We start from the raw sequence: 16,097 nt of genomic DNA, 5'->3' as shown, positions 1-16,097 counted from the left end.
CCTCAGCCTCTCTCAGACTTGTCAATTGTCCTTCAATACCTTCTGTTTGGTCCCGTCAATGATTAGGTTCAGCTGTTGTAGGAAGCGCGAGAAGTTAAACTTATCCGGTTGAGCAATACCTACTAGACAGTTCAGTGACCAAGCCCGGCGCTAAATATTCCACTAGTGACCAATATGAGGCCCTTTAAGGACATAGGCTTCATTTGGAAGGAGCAACCTCGCAGTAGCACTTATCCGGCTGGTAGGTGAACCTTGCTGGTTTCTACCAATAATAAAAGCGATGGGAGTCTACTAGTGTAGTCTGAGACTAAGAGATACCGGCTACTCGATTCTTTCTTTTCTTGCATTCGCATCCGGCTGTGGTGAAGCTGATCAACACAGTCATCCATGACAACCAGTCTCCGAAAACAGGGATCATTGTTAAAATGCTCACAAAAGTGAACCAGATCATATTGTTCTTTGCCGAAATACTTATACCTCCCTATGACTTCTGTACATGGTCCAAAATTGATCAACCCAGGCGCGACACATGGTACCCAGGACCAACAGCAGAGAAGCTCTGAAGCGGCTTTTGTGAGGACGTTGGATATTCTTCGCCTTGCTCGTATGAGTACTCCGGCTTGTAGGAATACCGACGTGATAGTCGTCGCCGTGATGGTCGTCGATCTTTCAAATCCGAGTCTGAATCTGAGTCAGAGTATGGTGATGAGACTCTGTCCTCGATTATCCTTCTCCGCGATCTCTCAGTTCGCCCACTGTCCGCCTCAATCTCCAGCAATTTCTCCCTGAGAGTTCTAAAGTCGCTAATCTGAGAGTGATCAAGAATGTCCGTCCACTCTTGGAGGTGGTTTTCCTTTGTCCCTCCTTGGATGATTAAGTGCCGTTTGGCATGGTCTCGCATGGCTCGAGAAAACCTGTCTTCCAGTTTCGTCGAGTTCTCGATCATGAGTGCTGCGCGGTCTGCGACGTTCAGCATCTGCCTCAGTCGCGACTCTTCTTGGTTTGCCATTATGATGCTCAATTTCGGCACCGTGTACACGGGACCTGCTGGGGCTGATAATGTGCGAGGAATGCCAAAGGTCAGAAAATGAGAGGCCTTGACCGAGAGCGCAAGGCGAACACTAAATTCCTCCTCACAGTGTACAAGTAAGAGCAGACGCACGATCTCTGGTAGACCACTTCTACTACCAGGCTCTTCGTATAAGCGCCAGGCGGCGTGCATGTTGTTTTTAACCGCGCCATGAATAATTCGAACCCCCTTGAAGGTCGCTCTCTTGCTCTTGGAGCCTTCCATGCTGATATTGACGTTTGATGGCCCGCCATTGCCATTTGCACCAACCGTGAACGTCTTTCCCGATGTTATCTCTTGTTCTGAGACTTCAACTCTATCAGCCTGTGGCATGATGTGGCGGATATTAGGAGCAGGTTTCTCCGCACCCGGCTCGAGCATAACGTCGATATTCGCATAACGTATCCGATGATCCAGGGAGTATGGCCTCATGAAGTTGAGTTTTATCTGGAGTTCGTGCATATCTTTACCCTCGTGTACACGTGGGGAAATAGATTCCAGCTTGGCGTCGAAACTAACATCGTGGTTGTTGTACTGGGCTAAGATGAAGCCATCTCCATTGTCACGCCGCACACCGGCCCACACGTTTTCGGCAGGATTCGGGGTTTCATCTTGGGTTACTATATTTGGTGAAACGTGTTCGTCGTCTTTCTCTTCCACCATGACCAATTTTTTTCCATACGGTTCGTCCGTTGAGACTCTCTTCTCGGAGAGATCTGCAGCGTTTGGGTCCCATTTTCGTATCACCTTCAGAATGTCGCTTCGGCCTTTTTTCCTAGCTAACTCTGTTGCTGTTGACCCTGCTCGGTTCTCAATCTCGAGGTCCGCATTATGCCTTAGCAACAACTCAACGGCTATTTTTGTTCCGTGCCGGCACGCATGATGCAAAACGGTGTCTCCATCGTTATCTATGATATTCGGATCCGCTCCCATACGGAGAAGGTCCTCCATGGTATATCTCAAGTCGCTGTCAACACAAAGATGCAGCGCCGAATATCCCCTCTTGTCTACCGCATTAACTTCTGCTCCGTGGTCCAACAGCAGTAGGACCATTCGTATTGACCCGCCCGCAGCCGCGTGATGTAGGGGCGTCCTTCCCTGGTCGTCTCGAACATTGACGTCTGCGCCCTCTCGGATCAATATCGCTGCCACATCTGCTTCGCTGTCCCGCGCCACCATATGCAGTGCCGCTGCGCCGTTCTCGTACATGGTGCGCGCACGATTGACATCCGCACCCTCATCTACCAGTAGCTTTACTGCATCTTCTGGATGACGGTATTTCCGTTCTGTGCACGCTATATGAAGCGGTGTCCGGCCACGGGCGTCAACAGCTTCGACATCGACATCATGCTGTAGGAGGAGCGCAATCATCTCTGTCGAACCTGTAGAACATGCTTTGTGTAGAGGCATTTGACCGCTCCTACTACGAAAATAATCTAAGTCCGCGCCTTTAGAAATAAGCCTCTCGGCGGCTTCGGTGTCACGGCCTGCTGCTATTCGGAGGAGGCGGACATTGAGCGATTCCTGGCTCTGCTTCAGAGTATGTCAGCCTTTTGGAACCTTGAGATAACTCATATATAGGATCACTCTCTCACCGCCGCATTGTCATCAGCATCGGAGCTGTCCGCGTCATTGGAAAGCTCTCTCGCTTGACTGAATATCACCCTTGTCCGCCCACGCCGGTTAGTGGGTAGGAGAATTTCAGTCTCCCCGGGCTCTTCGACATCATTATCATCCGATTCTCTGTTTCTATCGTCATCTCTCTCTTTGAATCGCACATCATCTATATCTCGTATTGGATCATCGTCCATGTCCCTGATCCGAGTATCATCCGTATCTCTGCGGCGCATTCTCGGCATGATTCAATGCCCAGAAACTTTTTCTTTTCGAATAATGTCGGGGTCCTATACGGACTAGTCTAGAGAAGTTCTTTGCCGCAGAAGCTGAATCCTGCGCCGCAATCTCGACCTGGTGTCAGCAATTAGGGGGGCTGGGTGCGGCTGAAGATCCCCGCTAAGGGACTTCGGGAGTGGGGCCGCTTGTCCCATGGGGCTGAGATACTTAGGCAGCTCTACGGAGTAGACATACCTAGGTACCTATAACAGAAGCGAAGTCCTTGTATGGAAATTGATATTTTTTGTAATGACGCACAGTAATTGATGGATGCACCCATAAGCGTTGAGCAACAAGCCTTTATATTACGAAAGGTTAACGTGCAGCGTCAATAATTTTACTACAACCTGATTATTGACTAGAGGGCCTGTGAGGTATCTCAAAGTCAGGCTACTAGAATACTGTAAGCACAACTAGTTATAAAACCAAACGAACATCTTTAGGTAACGACTGTGGCAAATATAGAAGCCAAAACACTTCAAAACACAAACACCCCATCCCAAGACCAGCAAGGCATAGGATACATATTCTGGAAAAATGGGAAAGCAAGTTTACGGACAAAGCAAAGGCTGCGATAAAAAAAAGAACGACATAAGTACTCATTCAAGGCGCCGTACACAACCTTGACTCAAAAGTAGATGTGTCCCATATGCCGCTCAGCAAAAGTCCAACAATACATGTGAATGCTGGTACATGGTGCAGATATCAGCTCTTCCTGACCTTCTCACCACGAGCTTCGGCCTTTCTCCTCGATTCCTCATTTGCAGCTCGGATTGCTGCATCGTTGCAAGAGTCGCATGTATTGCCTGGCTTGTAATATTCAAAATGGATAGGACATTCAAGCACGTGCTCTTTTTTCACGCAGCGAGTAGTGCACACTTTGTGGCAGGTAGGGCTGGTACAGCGTCAGCGTAGAGTCTTGGGACAACTTGTAGTCGAGATACTCACCAGTGGTGGACCATTGTTGCAGCAAAATCAGCAATTTGGAGAGAAGTGGCGTTCTTGTAGTGGGCTTAAATGAGGGAGAAGAAAGAGTAGAAGAATATTTAGTGCGCTTGATATTTGCTGTGTTCGACTTGAGGGTTTCTTGATGTGTCCGATAATATGAGTTGCTTCAATGTTGCTGATGCCCTACTTATAATTCAAGGAGCAGGTCAAAGCGCATCTTGCTCATATAGCACATGCTCCCTTCTGTTGTCTGAGGGCGTCAAGCAACGTTCGGATAGAAATAGAAGATTGCCTGTGATCCAAACAGTAGCCACCAGGAAGAGCAACTTGTGCTGGGATAGACCAACCAATACCCCTGAATCTGACTCGATACAGCCTCATGCTGGTGGCTTTCAGGGAAGACGGCAACGGCCACGTTTGTCCAAACAATACCCGCCAGGAGCAGCGGCTATGCCGATATGAACTCTGTGTAAGATCCCTGCGATGCCATTTTTATCACTCTCTGGCAAGCGCCAAACAAGGTTTGGAGCAAGAGGCAACTGCTGTTTTCGCTGGAGAGTAACCGCCAAGAATCTCAACCCCCCTCCCATGAAGCATGGAGTAGGTGTCGGCTGACAGATAACGAAATGGGCGAGATCTATGTTAATCCAGCCTCGAGACACTTTGACCAACAATTCCCTGGTAACGCTGGGGAAGGCGGGCATTGAAGCTGGAGGAACACTATCCTTAGGGTTTTGTTATTGATTGGAATTGTAGCCGCCGGCACGGTGTTTCAAATCTGAATCTATTTCTGAGCAGTGATCGTCCCTGGTCTAAATAGCTTTAGCAATTCTCCAAGGCATTGGCTACTGCCCACCTAGTGGGGTAAAAGGCTCAAGAACATGGGTGGAGCGCACTACCTAGGTAGAGGTGTGATCGAAGGGCTTCGCGTAATCAACTCCTAACTGGTTACAGCACCCATGCCCTCAGGATCCTTCGGAGAGCCTACTTGGCGCGCGCTTAAGAGGTGCACCAGGTAGGTCGAGTGGTGGCTGAATGCTCGGGCGCCATCCAGCTAAGGGAGGGATTGGACGCTGCTGGTCGTCACGTGCTCAACACAGCTCATAACCCACGACATCCAGATTTATACCTACTCACCTACCTCCTACCTCCCTTTGGCGCTTCTGTGCTCGACACCAGAGAAACTACTATGTCTCAAAAACAAGAACCCGATCGTCAGTCACTTTCATCTACTTCATCAGACAATGATGACAACGCGGAAATGTTCTCTGCCGTCCTCGCAGCTCTCGACAAGGAGCAGTTGCCTGTATTAGCAGCCGATGTTCTCCGACGCCTTCACCCAGACGCTTCCATCAAGACTCCTACCGTTGGCGAACCCATCTACGGATCCTATCATGTCTTGTTCCGGCTGACGTTTGACGGTGGCCCTTCTTGGATCGCCAAGATCCCCATCAACGGCACCGCTGAAAAATGGAATGAGCTATCCGCCTCGTCAATAGCCTCAGAGGCCAACACAATGCGTCTCCTCAGGCGCGAGACATCAATTCCTTTGCCGGAGGTCGTGGACTTCTCCTCGACAACCGACAACCCTCTCCACTGCCCATATATTATCATGTGCTTTGTTACTGGGGCCCCGCTATATAACGTCTGGTTCGGACACCGCTTGAATAAGGATGTCAGCCACGAGACCACGCATTCACGTAGAGTCCGTGCTCTTGAGGGCATTTCCAAGGCTATGCTGCAACTGGACAAGTTCACATCCTCGTCTCCTGCTACACTCCGTGATGGTACCCTGGACGGCAGGCTACGCCGAGTCGATCACCAGGCTATGCTTCAGAAGATGTTCAGCGGTGCAGAAGACGCAGATAACGACCCAATATATGTTGAATGCCCAACATCCAACGATCCGAAAGTTTACTATACTTTGTTTCTCGACGAACATCCTCCAACGCACAAGGTACAGCAGGGAGTCGGCTTGATCCTCCGCCAGCTCATCGCATGGATACCCGAGCCAAGCGGAGCAGACCCTTTCGTACTTGCGCACCCAGACTTTGACGTTCAGAACTTTCTCGTCTCTGAAGATGGCGAGCTGCTGAGTATCATCGATTGGGACGGCGTCTCCACTGTACCACGCAGCATCGGAAACAGAAGATACCCCGGATGGCTTACGCGGGACTGGGACCCTGCCATGTACGGCTACGAACCATCCATGGACGACGGTGTCGAGCCCGAAGGTGTCTGGGAGGATTCTCCGGAGACCTTGGCTCAATATCGCGGTATATACATTGCGCTTATGGCCGAACATTCTGGGTCCAGCTCAGGAGTCAACTTGACGCAGATGTCCCTTCTTACCGAAAACCTGGGCATTGCAGTGGAAGATCCACGCTGCCGAAGCAAGGTGGTTTCCAAATTCGTTCATGAGATATACGCTGCTGCCGGCGAGCGTCCACTTGAGCCTATAGACTACTCAGATATACTCCATTCATTTGCAGATGGGAACGTTGAGGACGAGGTGATGGAGATTCTACGCAAGGGGTTCGATGCGCTCTTGGCTAAGGAAGGGCTATAGAGCGCTCTTGATTCGTCTTTTTTCAGTGTTCTTGAATTAAGCTGGTCTGTTCTAGGTGCACGCACCAATTAGTTGAAATTTCACTATGACTTTCAGAGAGACGTTTATGCCACCGACTCTGCTAGTCACAACTAAAATCATTTTTCCATGGCTGTATAAGCTAGATGTCTCCATTCTCGTAGGCAGTACATTCTCATGACCCTCTTTTGTCCTTTGGGCTTGATATATTATACTCGGTAGCTGGAAGCGAACATGTCTTAGTTCGGAACAGAGGTTATCAGGTGCGGTCTCTCCTGCGCATTTCCTTGATCTTTGCCCATAGCACAAGAAAGCTAGAGATAGAAGACAGACCAAGAACTCCGTAAAAGTAGATCATAACCATGCAATTGGCAAGATCACGGCCTAAATGACTGACTCTGTCCTGGAAGTCTGAAACATATTCCTTGATGGCCGATGCAAGTAAATACTTGTGGTAGTCATCGGTCCACAAGTTTAGCAACTAGAAGAGACGGTCTCTGACTATCCGTAACCAGGACCTTTAGCTTCACTTCTACGTCTCCAGAGCCCGACGCTAGGTCGTTTATCCTTGTTTGGCAGTACTTCTATACCCACGTACTATTAATAAGATTTATATACCTCTCAACCAAATATCCATCATTCTCAGCATAATCAGAACCGAATCAACCCCCCAAAAGACACCTACCAAGTTATCTTCACACACAACACATCCCAGTCCAAACCCCCTACAAGCACCAACTGTCCCCTGCGGCCGAGTGGTTTAAGGCGTACAATTAGGGTCTCTCTCACTCATCCTGGAGAGTTCCAACTGGTGGCAAGCTCCACATTCATATTCATCAATTCGTTTCAAACAGTGTTTGGCGAGCAGTGTGCTGAGGTTCACCCTCACAGGGGCAATTCTTTTTGCGTCTCGCATCTTAAAAAGAGAGTACGGATTGTGTGCTTGCTTGGAGGATATGCTTGCTTTTTTGAGATTGATTTTTGGTTTGTATCAGATGGGTATCGGAAGGGGGCAGGGGCGGTGATCGTTGCCTACTAAGACCATACTCGAGGTTTGGAGATGAAGGAACGGAGTGATAGGCAGGTATACATAGAAATAGATTCCAGACTCCCTAATGAAACTTGTACCGCGAGTCTACGAAGTATAATGCTTATTCAGTTCAAGATTTAAAATATCCGTTGAAGAGGAACAGTAGCACCGGACCTTGTTTATACTTATTACTGACCTTTAGGTTTATACTAGGATCTCGATCTTGTGGTGAAATCCCTGGTTATAGAATACGCCGGTGCCGCGGGTGGCTTACACCCGGGCCCCCACTCTTCGGGGACCATGAAGTTGTCGTATCATGGCTGGGGTTGTGGAGAGTCGGGGACCACTTGTGGGACGTGTCTAATACGATTGTTACACGGGATACACTTCTGTATTTCTTGTGATACCAGTAGCCGGAGTTGGGTGTCCGGAAGAAACAGAGTTAAGGATGGATGTAATATAGATTCAATGTCACTCCTTGAATGATAACTTATCAAGTAATTATGCGATATGAACCAAGGTATAGAGATGATATGATATGATGGATGACATGGTAAAGACATGACCGATTTCCAAACGCCACGCTCAGTCAAGTCAAGGAGGACACGCTGCAAAGGAAAATGAATGACCAATCCCGCTATGACCGCTGATGAATGTCCCAATGATAACCTTAAAATTAACCCAAAGATAAGAGATGGTAAACGACTGGTAAATGATGAGACATGAGGGGTATGTCAATCTGGTAGATTTGGATCGCGATGTTATCGCCGCATCCGACCGACGCGAAAGACTGTCAAGTCGATAGACTCGACGGAGCCTTGTTCGTCGTCGACTTCAATCGGGCCCTCGCTTGATGCCGGTCGCTTGAGCGAGTTCGGCTCTGTTGTTGCTGTTATTGTTGTTGCATCTGGCTTTGCAGGTGTACTTTTGTGCTCCTCCGCTTCCTCGTCAAGCTCCTTTGCCTTTTCCTCTTCCTTTTCCTTCTCTTTCATCAAGAGTTGGACCTCCTCCTTCGCAAGCTTAAGCAAGACATCAAACCTCTCCTTAACACTCCCCAGCTCCTGGGCACACCCGCCAGCCCGTAGGAAAGAATAAGCCGCCGTCTCGCAAAAGCTATGCGCAAGTTCCAAGTTCTTATCCGCAAGATCAAATGGCGACTGTCGTGCCGTCGGGTTGGTCGGTCGCACAGGCGAAGGCCCCCGTGTCCTTGCACTCCTCACACTAGCAAGAATATCATCCTCAGACTCGAGCGTCGGCAGAAGCGCCCTCGCCGCACTCCTAGGCGTCGGCGCACCCCTTAACCCATTAGCAAGTGGCAACTGAGCCACCTTGCCCTTTCGCAGATTATTCCTGGCCGTCCCAATATTCCTCACCAATTCCTCCAATGTCTTTTGAGTGTATCCATCGTAATGAATGATCAGACTGTTCCGGGTACTGACAATAGCAGGTCCATTGCGACCGGAATCGAGAGAGGAAGAGTCGCCGTTCTCGCTGCCGCGTCGGCGGCGAATACCCCCTTGACTCCCTGAAGAGTCCGTCTGGATCGAGCACACGGAGCTATTTCTGCGCTTGCGAGGTTTTGTTGAAGTAGCAGAGTGCTTCCTGTATGCTTCGGCGAATTCGGCGTGTTTTGCGGCCGTGTGGGCTGTGAGGTCGGAGAGCTGGGTACTCCAAGTGGGGAGGTTGTCGGATAGGAAGGAGAAGGCGCCGAGGGCGTCCATTTGCGTGGGCATTATCGGCGATTGAAAGATAATCTATGTGAGTTGTCTTATGATCGAAGGAAGGAATCGTTTCGTCGTGGAATCGTGAGTTGAGATAGTCGGTGTTGGGATTGGGTTTGTGCTGTCAGGGAGGCCAAGCGGCACCCTACGCTCGTTCCATGGGCCAGGGATCAGCGGAACGTTCGATCTGGCCGAGAGCCGATGCCGTAGTCGAGTGTTGACAGTTGATACTGAACACTGATGGCGGACAGAAAAGTGAAGTCGAGAAAAAGAAAAGAAGCGAGAGAGAAAGCAAAGACGGACGAGATGAGACGAGACGAGGGATTGAAATTGGAATTGGCCTTGACTGTCTCCCTCGTCTCTCCGCCTCTCCGGCCCTGCTTCCGTTACCGTACCGGTACACCGCGCTAGCCGTATTCATCCCGCTGTCAGGCCCAAGCCGCGGTCCCCGTTGGACGGGCTCTCCCGGGCTCCACTCGACGGTACCGGGATGTTTAATTACGGGTCTTTCTCCTGTAAATGTGAGCTGTGTCTTTACCCTCCTGCAATTTCAGGCATCCTTCGGTCTTTTTTCTGTTTGCTTCTGTACTGCACTGCAGGCTGGCGGCACTTGCTCTTGCTCTTGCAGGATAATCCAGTATCTCACGGTTCGGACAATGCCTTTCTTCGTTTGACCATCGTAACTACATCTCCGACTCCCTCTATCCTTGTCACCCTGTCAAACAGCGGTGAGCTGGCTGAATTGATTGATTTACAAGGGTGTGGTGAGTGGTGCTGTTGGTGGGTGAGTTGGTTCTAGCCTCTAGCAGGGCTGGGGCATGGCACTGTCCCTCGTCTGGCGTCACGGCCGGAGTCCCAGAAATCTCGATCGATACGCACCCATATACGAAGGGCAAATGAGAGTCCCAGCGTCCCCCTGTCTGCCACGCTGCCAGCTGTACTGGAATGAGGGGAAGGCGATCACCTCGCTTGATAATCCTTCCTTTCTTGCGGCCCGTTAACTGTCAGTGTCATTGTCAGAGCGGCCGCCAATCAACCTTGGGAGTAAGCCTGGCGCAGACTGTGGAAGCGAATCGATTGCTAATGCTTTGATTGAGATCTTTGACTCCCAGCAAGGGAGTGACTAGGGAATCAGAATCAGGTCTTCTTTGGTGGTCTACATGGTTACAGCGCACAGAACAAGCACAGTGCAACCCAAGAGCACACCAAGCCGGCAATCAAACTTCGAATCTACTGTACTGCACGCAGTAATCAAAAAGAGCTGTATCTCGTCTATCTGCCACGAGGTCACGGTAGTAGTCCTTCTAGAAGACTGCGTCTAGGTACTCTATTTGGCGCGTACCCTACCCCTTAGCATCGCTAGCCTAGCTACTTCTGGGATATAGTCCCCCATAACTCCCTGCCACCATCGTTCTTTGTCCTTTGGTTCCATCATCATTGACCAAGTCAAGACAAGTCTCCGTCTCTGGCTCCGTCTGTGCAGCTGTCACTGTCTGCCCTTATGCGGGACACAAGCCCACCCAAGCACCAAACCGAAAGGGGATATGACACGTAACGGCCAACAAGCAAGCCCATCCAGCGGAGTCCAAGCGACCATTGGCATTCGGCAAACGCTCGCCTCCGACATGCGAGATCCAATGTCATTGGGGCTACGACTGTTTCCAGTTCACGGTCCTGCTCCTTCGATCTTCTTTCTTTCTTCCTTCAGTAGGTAGTCGCCGCCTTTGTCCGCGCTTGTCCGCTCTTGTGGCGGAATGAATCCTCTAGATAGATTACACCTCTTACTTAACAAGGAAATAACCATCCTCTAGGTAGTAGACACCGATAGCGGGAATCGCCGACACCGTCATCAACTGACCGACCGCCAATCTCGAATCCTTCGCGACATGTTTCCGCGGGATACCCTTACTCCCAGCTCACCTACCTTATGTGGTCTACGTAACTAACTCTCCTGGCTCTCGATAAGGGAGTAAAGAAATCCACGGAAATACGGCACAACGACCGACTCTTCTTTACCTATCCTGAAAGTTCAAAATCCCCTGCCCCATTACGCCAACGCCAACGGGACGTGGGGTGGAGGCGCAAACTGGAACTTAATTTAGATGCTTCTTTTGACAGCCCCTGTCTCCATTCTTCCTTATTCTCCATCCTCCAACCGCGAAGGAGCAAGCTTGTCTCCAATTCTGATTATGATGTACGTTTCGGAATTCATGTCCGGGTTTCCTTTCATGTGATTCAGCCCCTCCTTTCATGTGATTCAGTCCCTTGCTGCGTTATATAAGCGGAGTTACTGCAGTTAACTAACTATTGAACATGGTCGGTTGCGGTGTCATTCTGCGCTCTCAGGTAAGGATGACAGTATGATAGGTAGGGAGTAGCGCCTTAGGCAGTCAAGGTAATCTGGCATGCAATGAGAGTAGAGCGACAGCCCGGAAAAGGAGGAAATCAAGCGTCAACATTGACATCGCTACTTGGCGCCCTACCACTCCCATCACTCCGGCTGGAGTCTTGCAAGCAGACTGGGTAGTCACGAGATACTTTCTATCTCTAATCTCAGCAGGGAGATCCCCGCTCTGTACCTTCAGTGCTAGTACGGTATTTCCAACTGCGCCGCAGTAGTCAACGATGCTGGCCATGCGCTGGCAACTCGGAGGATTTCTAGAGTTGACTGTGTGACTTTGCAATAGTGGGAGTACCCTGTCTGCTGCATATTAAGGATTTAATAGCCGGATGCCGCTGAACTTGCTACATCACTTTTACCCCAGTGTATCCATGCAGATGAAAGGGCAAAGGTAACTATCTATGTTTGCTGCGACTGGATAGAGAGATTATAATCATGCAGTGTCGAGCATCTCACTCTCACTCTATGTAATGCGCTTCTAGTACTAAATATAACTAAGTCTACCACGATGCCATTCCTTTCCAATCCTTTCGCTTGCTCAACACTACCAACTTTCGCTGAATTTGCTGCCGATTTTTTGTTGAGCCAAAACCACAAGTTCTTGATCACTTTGAACCACTGTCGCCGCCTTTTAGACGATCCGAGCCTCCTTTGTCGTCCTTTTGCCGTTTAGAGTCTCGCTGGCCTGAATCAAATGTCCTGGATTGAATGAAGTATGCTGTGTTGACTGCCCCTGTCCTCCAGATGACAGTTTGAGTACATTTCGAGGCGTTTTCCGCGCAACCCGACTTTGGGCCGGTGCTGAACTTGCAATTGCGCCTGCATCCACGCTTGTAGATGGGTCGACAGTTGCATCCTCCAGTTCAAAGCTACTCAACGATTCCACATCGTTTTCAGAGCCCACCACTCCGGCGACATCGTCTTCCCCTTGCAGCACCTTTGGAATCCGTCTTGTGATTTTGGGGCGCGGGGCTTCATCGTCGCTCATGTAACTCCTTTTCCCGTCGTCTTTTGCCATGTTTGTTCCTATAAGGGTTTCGCTCTTCGTCTCTGGTCGAGTGAAGGCGTTCAATAATAAATGTAAGTTGCTAATGTGGATGATGATTCAGTATCAGCAGATAATGATAGCGAGATGAAATGGCAAAGGCCTGGTCATACAGTGTCCAAAAGAATAAACATGCAGTAGAAGTACAATCTCAAAGTTGCATTTGAATCATCAAGTCAGTGGCTGGCAGTTGATGGTCGCTCCTTCCTCAACTATCGAAATCGTAGCTTACACCAGAGCAACTCCCCTAAGGCCACAGCTCTGTCTCCTTCCATTTGCCCGCCTCCCCATCAATAAGTGCCCAGTTTGTTCGTCGCACATCGTCTGGGTTGGAAAAGTCCAATCGCTCCATCTCCTCCGGCGCGATCAGCAAGACGCGGAAGTTCTTCCTCGCAACGGGGTCCTTGAGGTCCTCGACCTTCTGGTTCAGCTTCAATTGCGGATCCGACGGCTGTTCAGAGCGCGGAGTGCCAGGAGGAGGGTTCTTGAAGGTTCCTATACACCAAATAATCAGCACTCTTCCCATCACAGCAAAACCAAGAACTATATCGGAAGCTTACCGCGCATAACAGGACTATGATTGGCAAAATAAATCGAAACCTGTCTCTCCAAATCCCAATCCTTCTCCTCCCCCTCACCCTCCTTCTTCCTCATAGCCCTCTTCACAATCTCCCTAGATTCCTTCTCCTCCTTATTGGCATCCCCCTCCGGATCCCCAATGGCAATAGCCCTCCCCCTAACACGCCACTGCGCACTAACCTCCTCAAACCAAAACACCCCCTCAACAACATCATCACTCTCATGCAACTGCCCAATCTTCTTCATACGCACATCCGTCGTCACAGAAAGCAAATCACTCTCGTAGATATCCGGGTTCACACCTATCTTCTGCTCCTTTAGCGCGTCGATGCCGGAGTGGTGCAGATTTGATGCGGGGAGGGGCCAGAAGCCCCGGAATTGGAGGGTTCGTGAGCGTGGCACCGCTTTTTGGGTGGTTGTGTGGGCGATTGAGGAGAGGGAGAATGAGGACGCTTTGCTTTTTTCGAGGCTGGAGAGGAAGAGGGTGCGCCAGGGGGCTGTGGCGGGGGGGGTCATTTTCGTGGAGTTGTTCTGGGCTTGGTGGTGTGGTGCGGGGGAGGGGTTTGGATTCGTTGTTCGCGCAGGGAATTATTGTCAAAGCAAAAGCTGTAAGTATCGTTAGGACTCGGCTGTGACCGGACTCAATTAAAGGTTAAATACTCAGCAATCAACCGGATGCAGTAAGTCCGTGCAGCCTAACGAGAAATGGTAGAGTGGTAGAAGTGTCGTAGTCATGAGCCGCAGATGACGTCCGCCTTATCTTATCTAGATCGATCGATCCGACCACAAAGCTTAAGAAGATCAGGGCCGCACTTCTACCTCGCGCGTCATGGTAATTGTGCTCTTGATCTGGCTCTTGGAAAAGTTGGAGGTTCGGAATTACGAATTGCTTTATTGACTTTGCTGTATTTTGTCCGCAAGTAGTGAAGGTCGAGGTTGGAGGACGGAGATTGGAGGTTAGTGACGGATATATATTTCACTACTTATTGAACATTACCTGGATACAAGGAGGCTATCTTCGCCCACAACGTACGAATACAGATAAATATATCTCTAAGACGAGGCTAATGTAGAAGAGGAGCATTTGCTCAGGAATAGAGTATATATTTTGAAATTCTACCCGAAAAAGCAGTCCATATCATCAACGCCATACAAAAGCACAAGATAGGGTACACTGGACTAAGCCAGAAGAGGCAGATAGGCAGGGTATATCCACGCCATGACACAGACAACAGATCCCATGACCTCAGCGGAAGGAAACCGCCTTCTCAACACCATCACAAGTCTAGAGATCTTCTACATCTGCATCTGATCCCCATCCTCATCCATCGCACCCCCCGGTATCCTCCCCTCATTCAACTCGCGCTCCAACCGCGTAATCTCCTGCAAACTCTTCGCCTCGCGAATCATCTTCTCGATGCGCTTGCGCTCGGCATCCGTTAACTTAACCCGGAGTCTCTTCTCCGCAGGCGGGCGGTCTGCGTCGCTGCCTGAGGGAACGTCGAAAGTACGTGACTTGACGCCGAGGATCTGGGACGCGAGGGAGGAAGGTTCTGTTGCTGTGCCGAAGAGTTCGGCGGCTTGTGTGCGCTCGGCGTCTTTTACTTTGCGGTAGTCGAGGAAGCGGATGCTTGGGATGCGCCAGATTAGGAAGAGGCGGTAGTGCTGCGGGGATAGTTGTTAGTCTCGCTTTGTCTGAAAATTTGGGTGGAGGTGAGTTGGACGTACATCTTTCCTTGTAACTGGGTTCTCCAAGCAAACCAGATGCGTCAATTTCGTGAGACCGCGTAGCGGATCCAAATCCGCCAACTCGGCAATGTTATTCGCGGTCAAGACCAACGTATTCAGATTCGGCACGGAGCTCGCGATATTCGACTGGATCTGACGGACTCGGTTCCGCGCGAGAAGGAGCACGCGCAGTCTAGGGAAGAAAGGGAAGTTGCTCAACGACGAAATGTCATTATCTGTGAAGTCGATCGCGTCTTGATCCTACGCGCAAGCGAACAACAACGTCAGCACCCATCCCAAAAGAAGACGAGGCAAGGAAAGTAAAGCATACCTTGGCAATACCCAAGTTCTCAATCGCCGGAATCTTATGGCCTAAACGACTCCAACGACAAAGGTCGATATCAACTCAGCTCATAACAAGGGTAGTATCTGTCCTTTTCAGGCACTGTGTGTGGAACGCACCTCGGAGATCTAGCTCGCGGTCCTTGAGCGGGTTGATGTACGAGAGCGAGTTCTGGATAAGTTCGACTGTGAGGCGCATGGTTGCGGTTGCTTATGTTGAGGAGATTCGCATGCACGAAGGTTCGACTATCGGTGGATGGATTAGGAAAAAGGGATAACGAGCGGAACGAGCTTGGTATGCAATCGTGGTGACTTGAAGAATTGAAGAATGAGATCTCGCGACGATTTCTGGAGAGCTCACACATTCTGCCGGGCGGTGGGATGCGGACTTGCTTGCGTAACCACGTGACCTTTGCCCTAGACGGGTGTTGACCTACTCTTGGGCCATGCCCCAAAGCTTTGTGCTAGCAGAGGGTTATCAGCTTCGAAAGGGGTGAAAGACATATGGGTTAATGATAGGGAGGACCAAGGAGAGGGAAACAACTCCGATACCTGCTACAAATAAGGAGAACACAGCTTGAGAGGGCCTTGTATGATACGAATCTATGAGATCATGTGATCACTAGCGGCGTGGCCGCTAGCTACTCCAACTCCCTGAGGATTCGACCCCTCAATAAAAAGAGAGAGATACATCGTCAAGAAGAGTCTATCGAAGCAATAGAATTGAGCCTTATCGTTAAAGGCACCCGCTCCT

General features: G+C 50.0%; 6 protein-coding genes across 6 annotated transcripts; 2 read left to right on the top strand and 4 right to left on the bottom strand.

The window, feature by feature from the left end:
* The first annotated feature begins 3,416 nt into the window (after positions 1–3,416).
* BDV14DRAFT_168489 (uncharacterized protein) lies at positions 3,417–4,300 on the top strand. The gene is made up of 2 exons (XM_073767859.1): positions 3,417–3,857; positions 3,911–4,300. Exons 1-2 carry the CDS (start codon positions 3,656–3,658, stop codon positions 4,051–4,053), a joined length of 345 nt encoding a protein of 114 aa, XP_073630788.1. The 5' UTR covers positions 3,417–3,655; the 3' UTR covers positions 4,054–4,300.
* A 711-nt stretch (positions 4,301–5,011) lies between these two features.
* BDV14DRAFT_168488 (phosphotransferase family protein) lies at positions 5,012–6,774 on the top strand. Its single transcript, XM_073767858.1, has one exon. The coding sequence runs from the start codon at positions 5,100–5,102 to the stop codon at positions 6,477–6,479; it is 1,380 nt and encodes a 459-aa protein (XP_073630787.1). The 5' UTR covers positions 5,012–5,099; the 3' UTR covers positions 6,480–6,774.
* Positions 6,775–7,969: 1,195 nt separating this feature from the next.
* Positions 7,970–9,567, bottom strand: BDV14DRAFT_168487 (uncharacterized protein). The gene has a single exon (XM_073767857.1). The coding sequence runs from the start codon at positions 9,258–9,260 to the stop codon at positions 8,289–8,291; it is 972 nt and encodes a 323-aa protein (XP_073630786.1). The 5' UTR covers positions 9,261–9,567; the 3' UTR covers positions 7,970–8,288.
* Positions 9,568–12,280: 2,713 nt separating this feature from the next.
* Positions 12,281–12,667, bottom strand: BDV14DRAFT_197461 (uncharacterized protein; the record flags this gene model as incomplete). The annotated part of the gene is made up of 1 exon (XM_073772695.1): positions 12,281–12,667. One exon carries the CDS (start codon positions 12,665–12,667, stop codon positions 12,281–12,283), a length of 387 nt encoding a protein of 128 aa, XP_073630785.1.
* BDV14DRAFT_13812 (uncharacterized protein) lies at positions 12,647–13,968 on the bottom strand. The gene is made up of 4 exons (XM_073766277.1): positions 13,255–13,968; positions 12,927–13,189; positions 12,808–12,844; positions 12,647–12,737 (listed from the first exon to the last, which is right to left on the bottom strand). The coding sequence occupies exons 1-2, from the start codon at positions 13,787–13,789 to the stop codon at positions 12,942–12,944; spliced, it is 783 nt and encodes a 260-aa protein (XP_073630784.1). The 5' UTR covers positions 13,790–13,968; the 3' UTR covers positions 12,647–12,737; positions 12,808–12,844; positions 12,927–12,941.
* Positions 13,969–14,327: 359 nt separating this feature from the next.
* On the bottom strand, positions 14,328–15,662 carry lea1 (U2 snRNP complex subunit LEA1). The gene is made up of 4 exons (XM_073767856.1): positions 15,464–15,662; positions 15,333–15,373; positions 15,002–15,262; positions 14,328–14,938 (listed from the first exon to the last, which is right to left on the bottom strand). Exons 1-4 carry the CDS (start codon positions 15,540–15,542, stop codon positions 14,570–14,572), a joined length of 750 nt encoding a protein of 249 aa, XP_073630783.1. The 5' UTR covers positions 15,543–15,662; the 3' UTR covers positions 14,328–14,569.
* Between the last annotated feature and the right edge of the window lie 435 nt (positions 15,663–16,097).

Source organism: Aspergillus stella-maris (assembly GCF_047715825.1).
Source record: "Aspergillus stella-maris strain CBS 113639 unplaced genomic scaffold BDV14scaffold_11, whole genome shotgun sequence".
NCBI lineage: Eukaryota > Fungi > Ascomycota > Eurotiomycetes > Eurotiales > Aspergillaceae > Aspergillus > Aspergillus stella-maris.
The sequence above is the reverse complement of the archived record's forward strand: the minus strand, read 5'-3'. Positions and strand labels throughout refer to the sequence as shown.

Bases quoted from the DNA above. Each gene is read 5' to 3' on its own strand.
- BDV14DRAFT_168489 (XM_073767859.1), top strand. From the start codon at position 3,656: ATGGTGCAGATATCAGCTCTTCCTGACCTTCTCACCACGAGCTTCGGC. The intron at 3,858-3,910 runs CTGGTACAGCGT...CGAGATACTCAC, and splicing joins ACACTTTGTGGCAGGTAGGG to CAGTGGTGGACCATTGTTGC.
- BDV14DRAFT_168488 (XM_073767858.1), top strand. From the start codon at position 5,100: ATGTCTCAAAAACAAGAACCCGATCGTCAGTCACTTTCATCTACTTCA.
- BDV14DRAFT_168487 (XM_073767857.1), bottom strand. From the start codon at position 9,260: ATGCCCACGCAAATGGACGCCCTCGGCGCCTTCTCCTTCCTATCCGAC.
- BDV14DRAFT_13812 (XM_073766277.1), bottom strand. From the start codon at position 13,789: ATGACCCCCCCCGCCACAGCCCCCTGGCGCACCCTCTTCCTCTCCAGC. The intron at 13,190-13,254 runs GTAAGCTTCCGA...TTTGGTGTATAG, and splicing joins TCATAGTCCTGTTATGCGCG to GAACCTTCAAGAACCCTCCT.
- lea1 (XM_073767856.1), bottom strand. From the start codon at position 15,542: ATGCGCCTCACAGTCGAACTTATCCAGAACTCGCTCTCGTACATCAAC. The intron at 15,263-15,332 runs GTATGCTTTACT...GCTTGCGCGTAG, and splicing joins AGAACTTGGGTATTGCCAAG to GATCAAGACGCGATCGACTT. The intron at 14,939-15,001 runs GTACGTCCAACT...CTATCCCCGCAG, and splicing joins ACCCAGTTACAAGGAAAGAT to CACTACCGCCTCTTCCTAAT.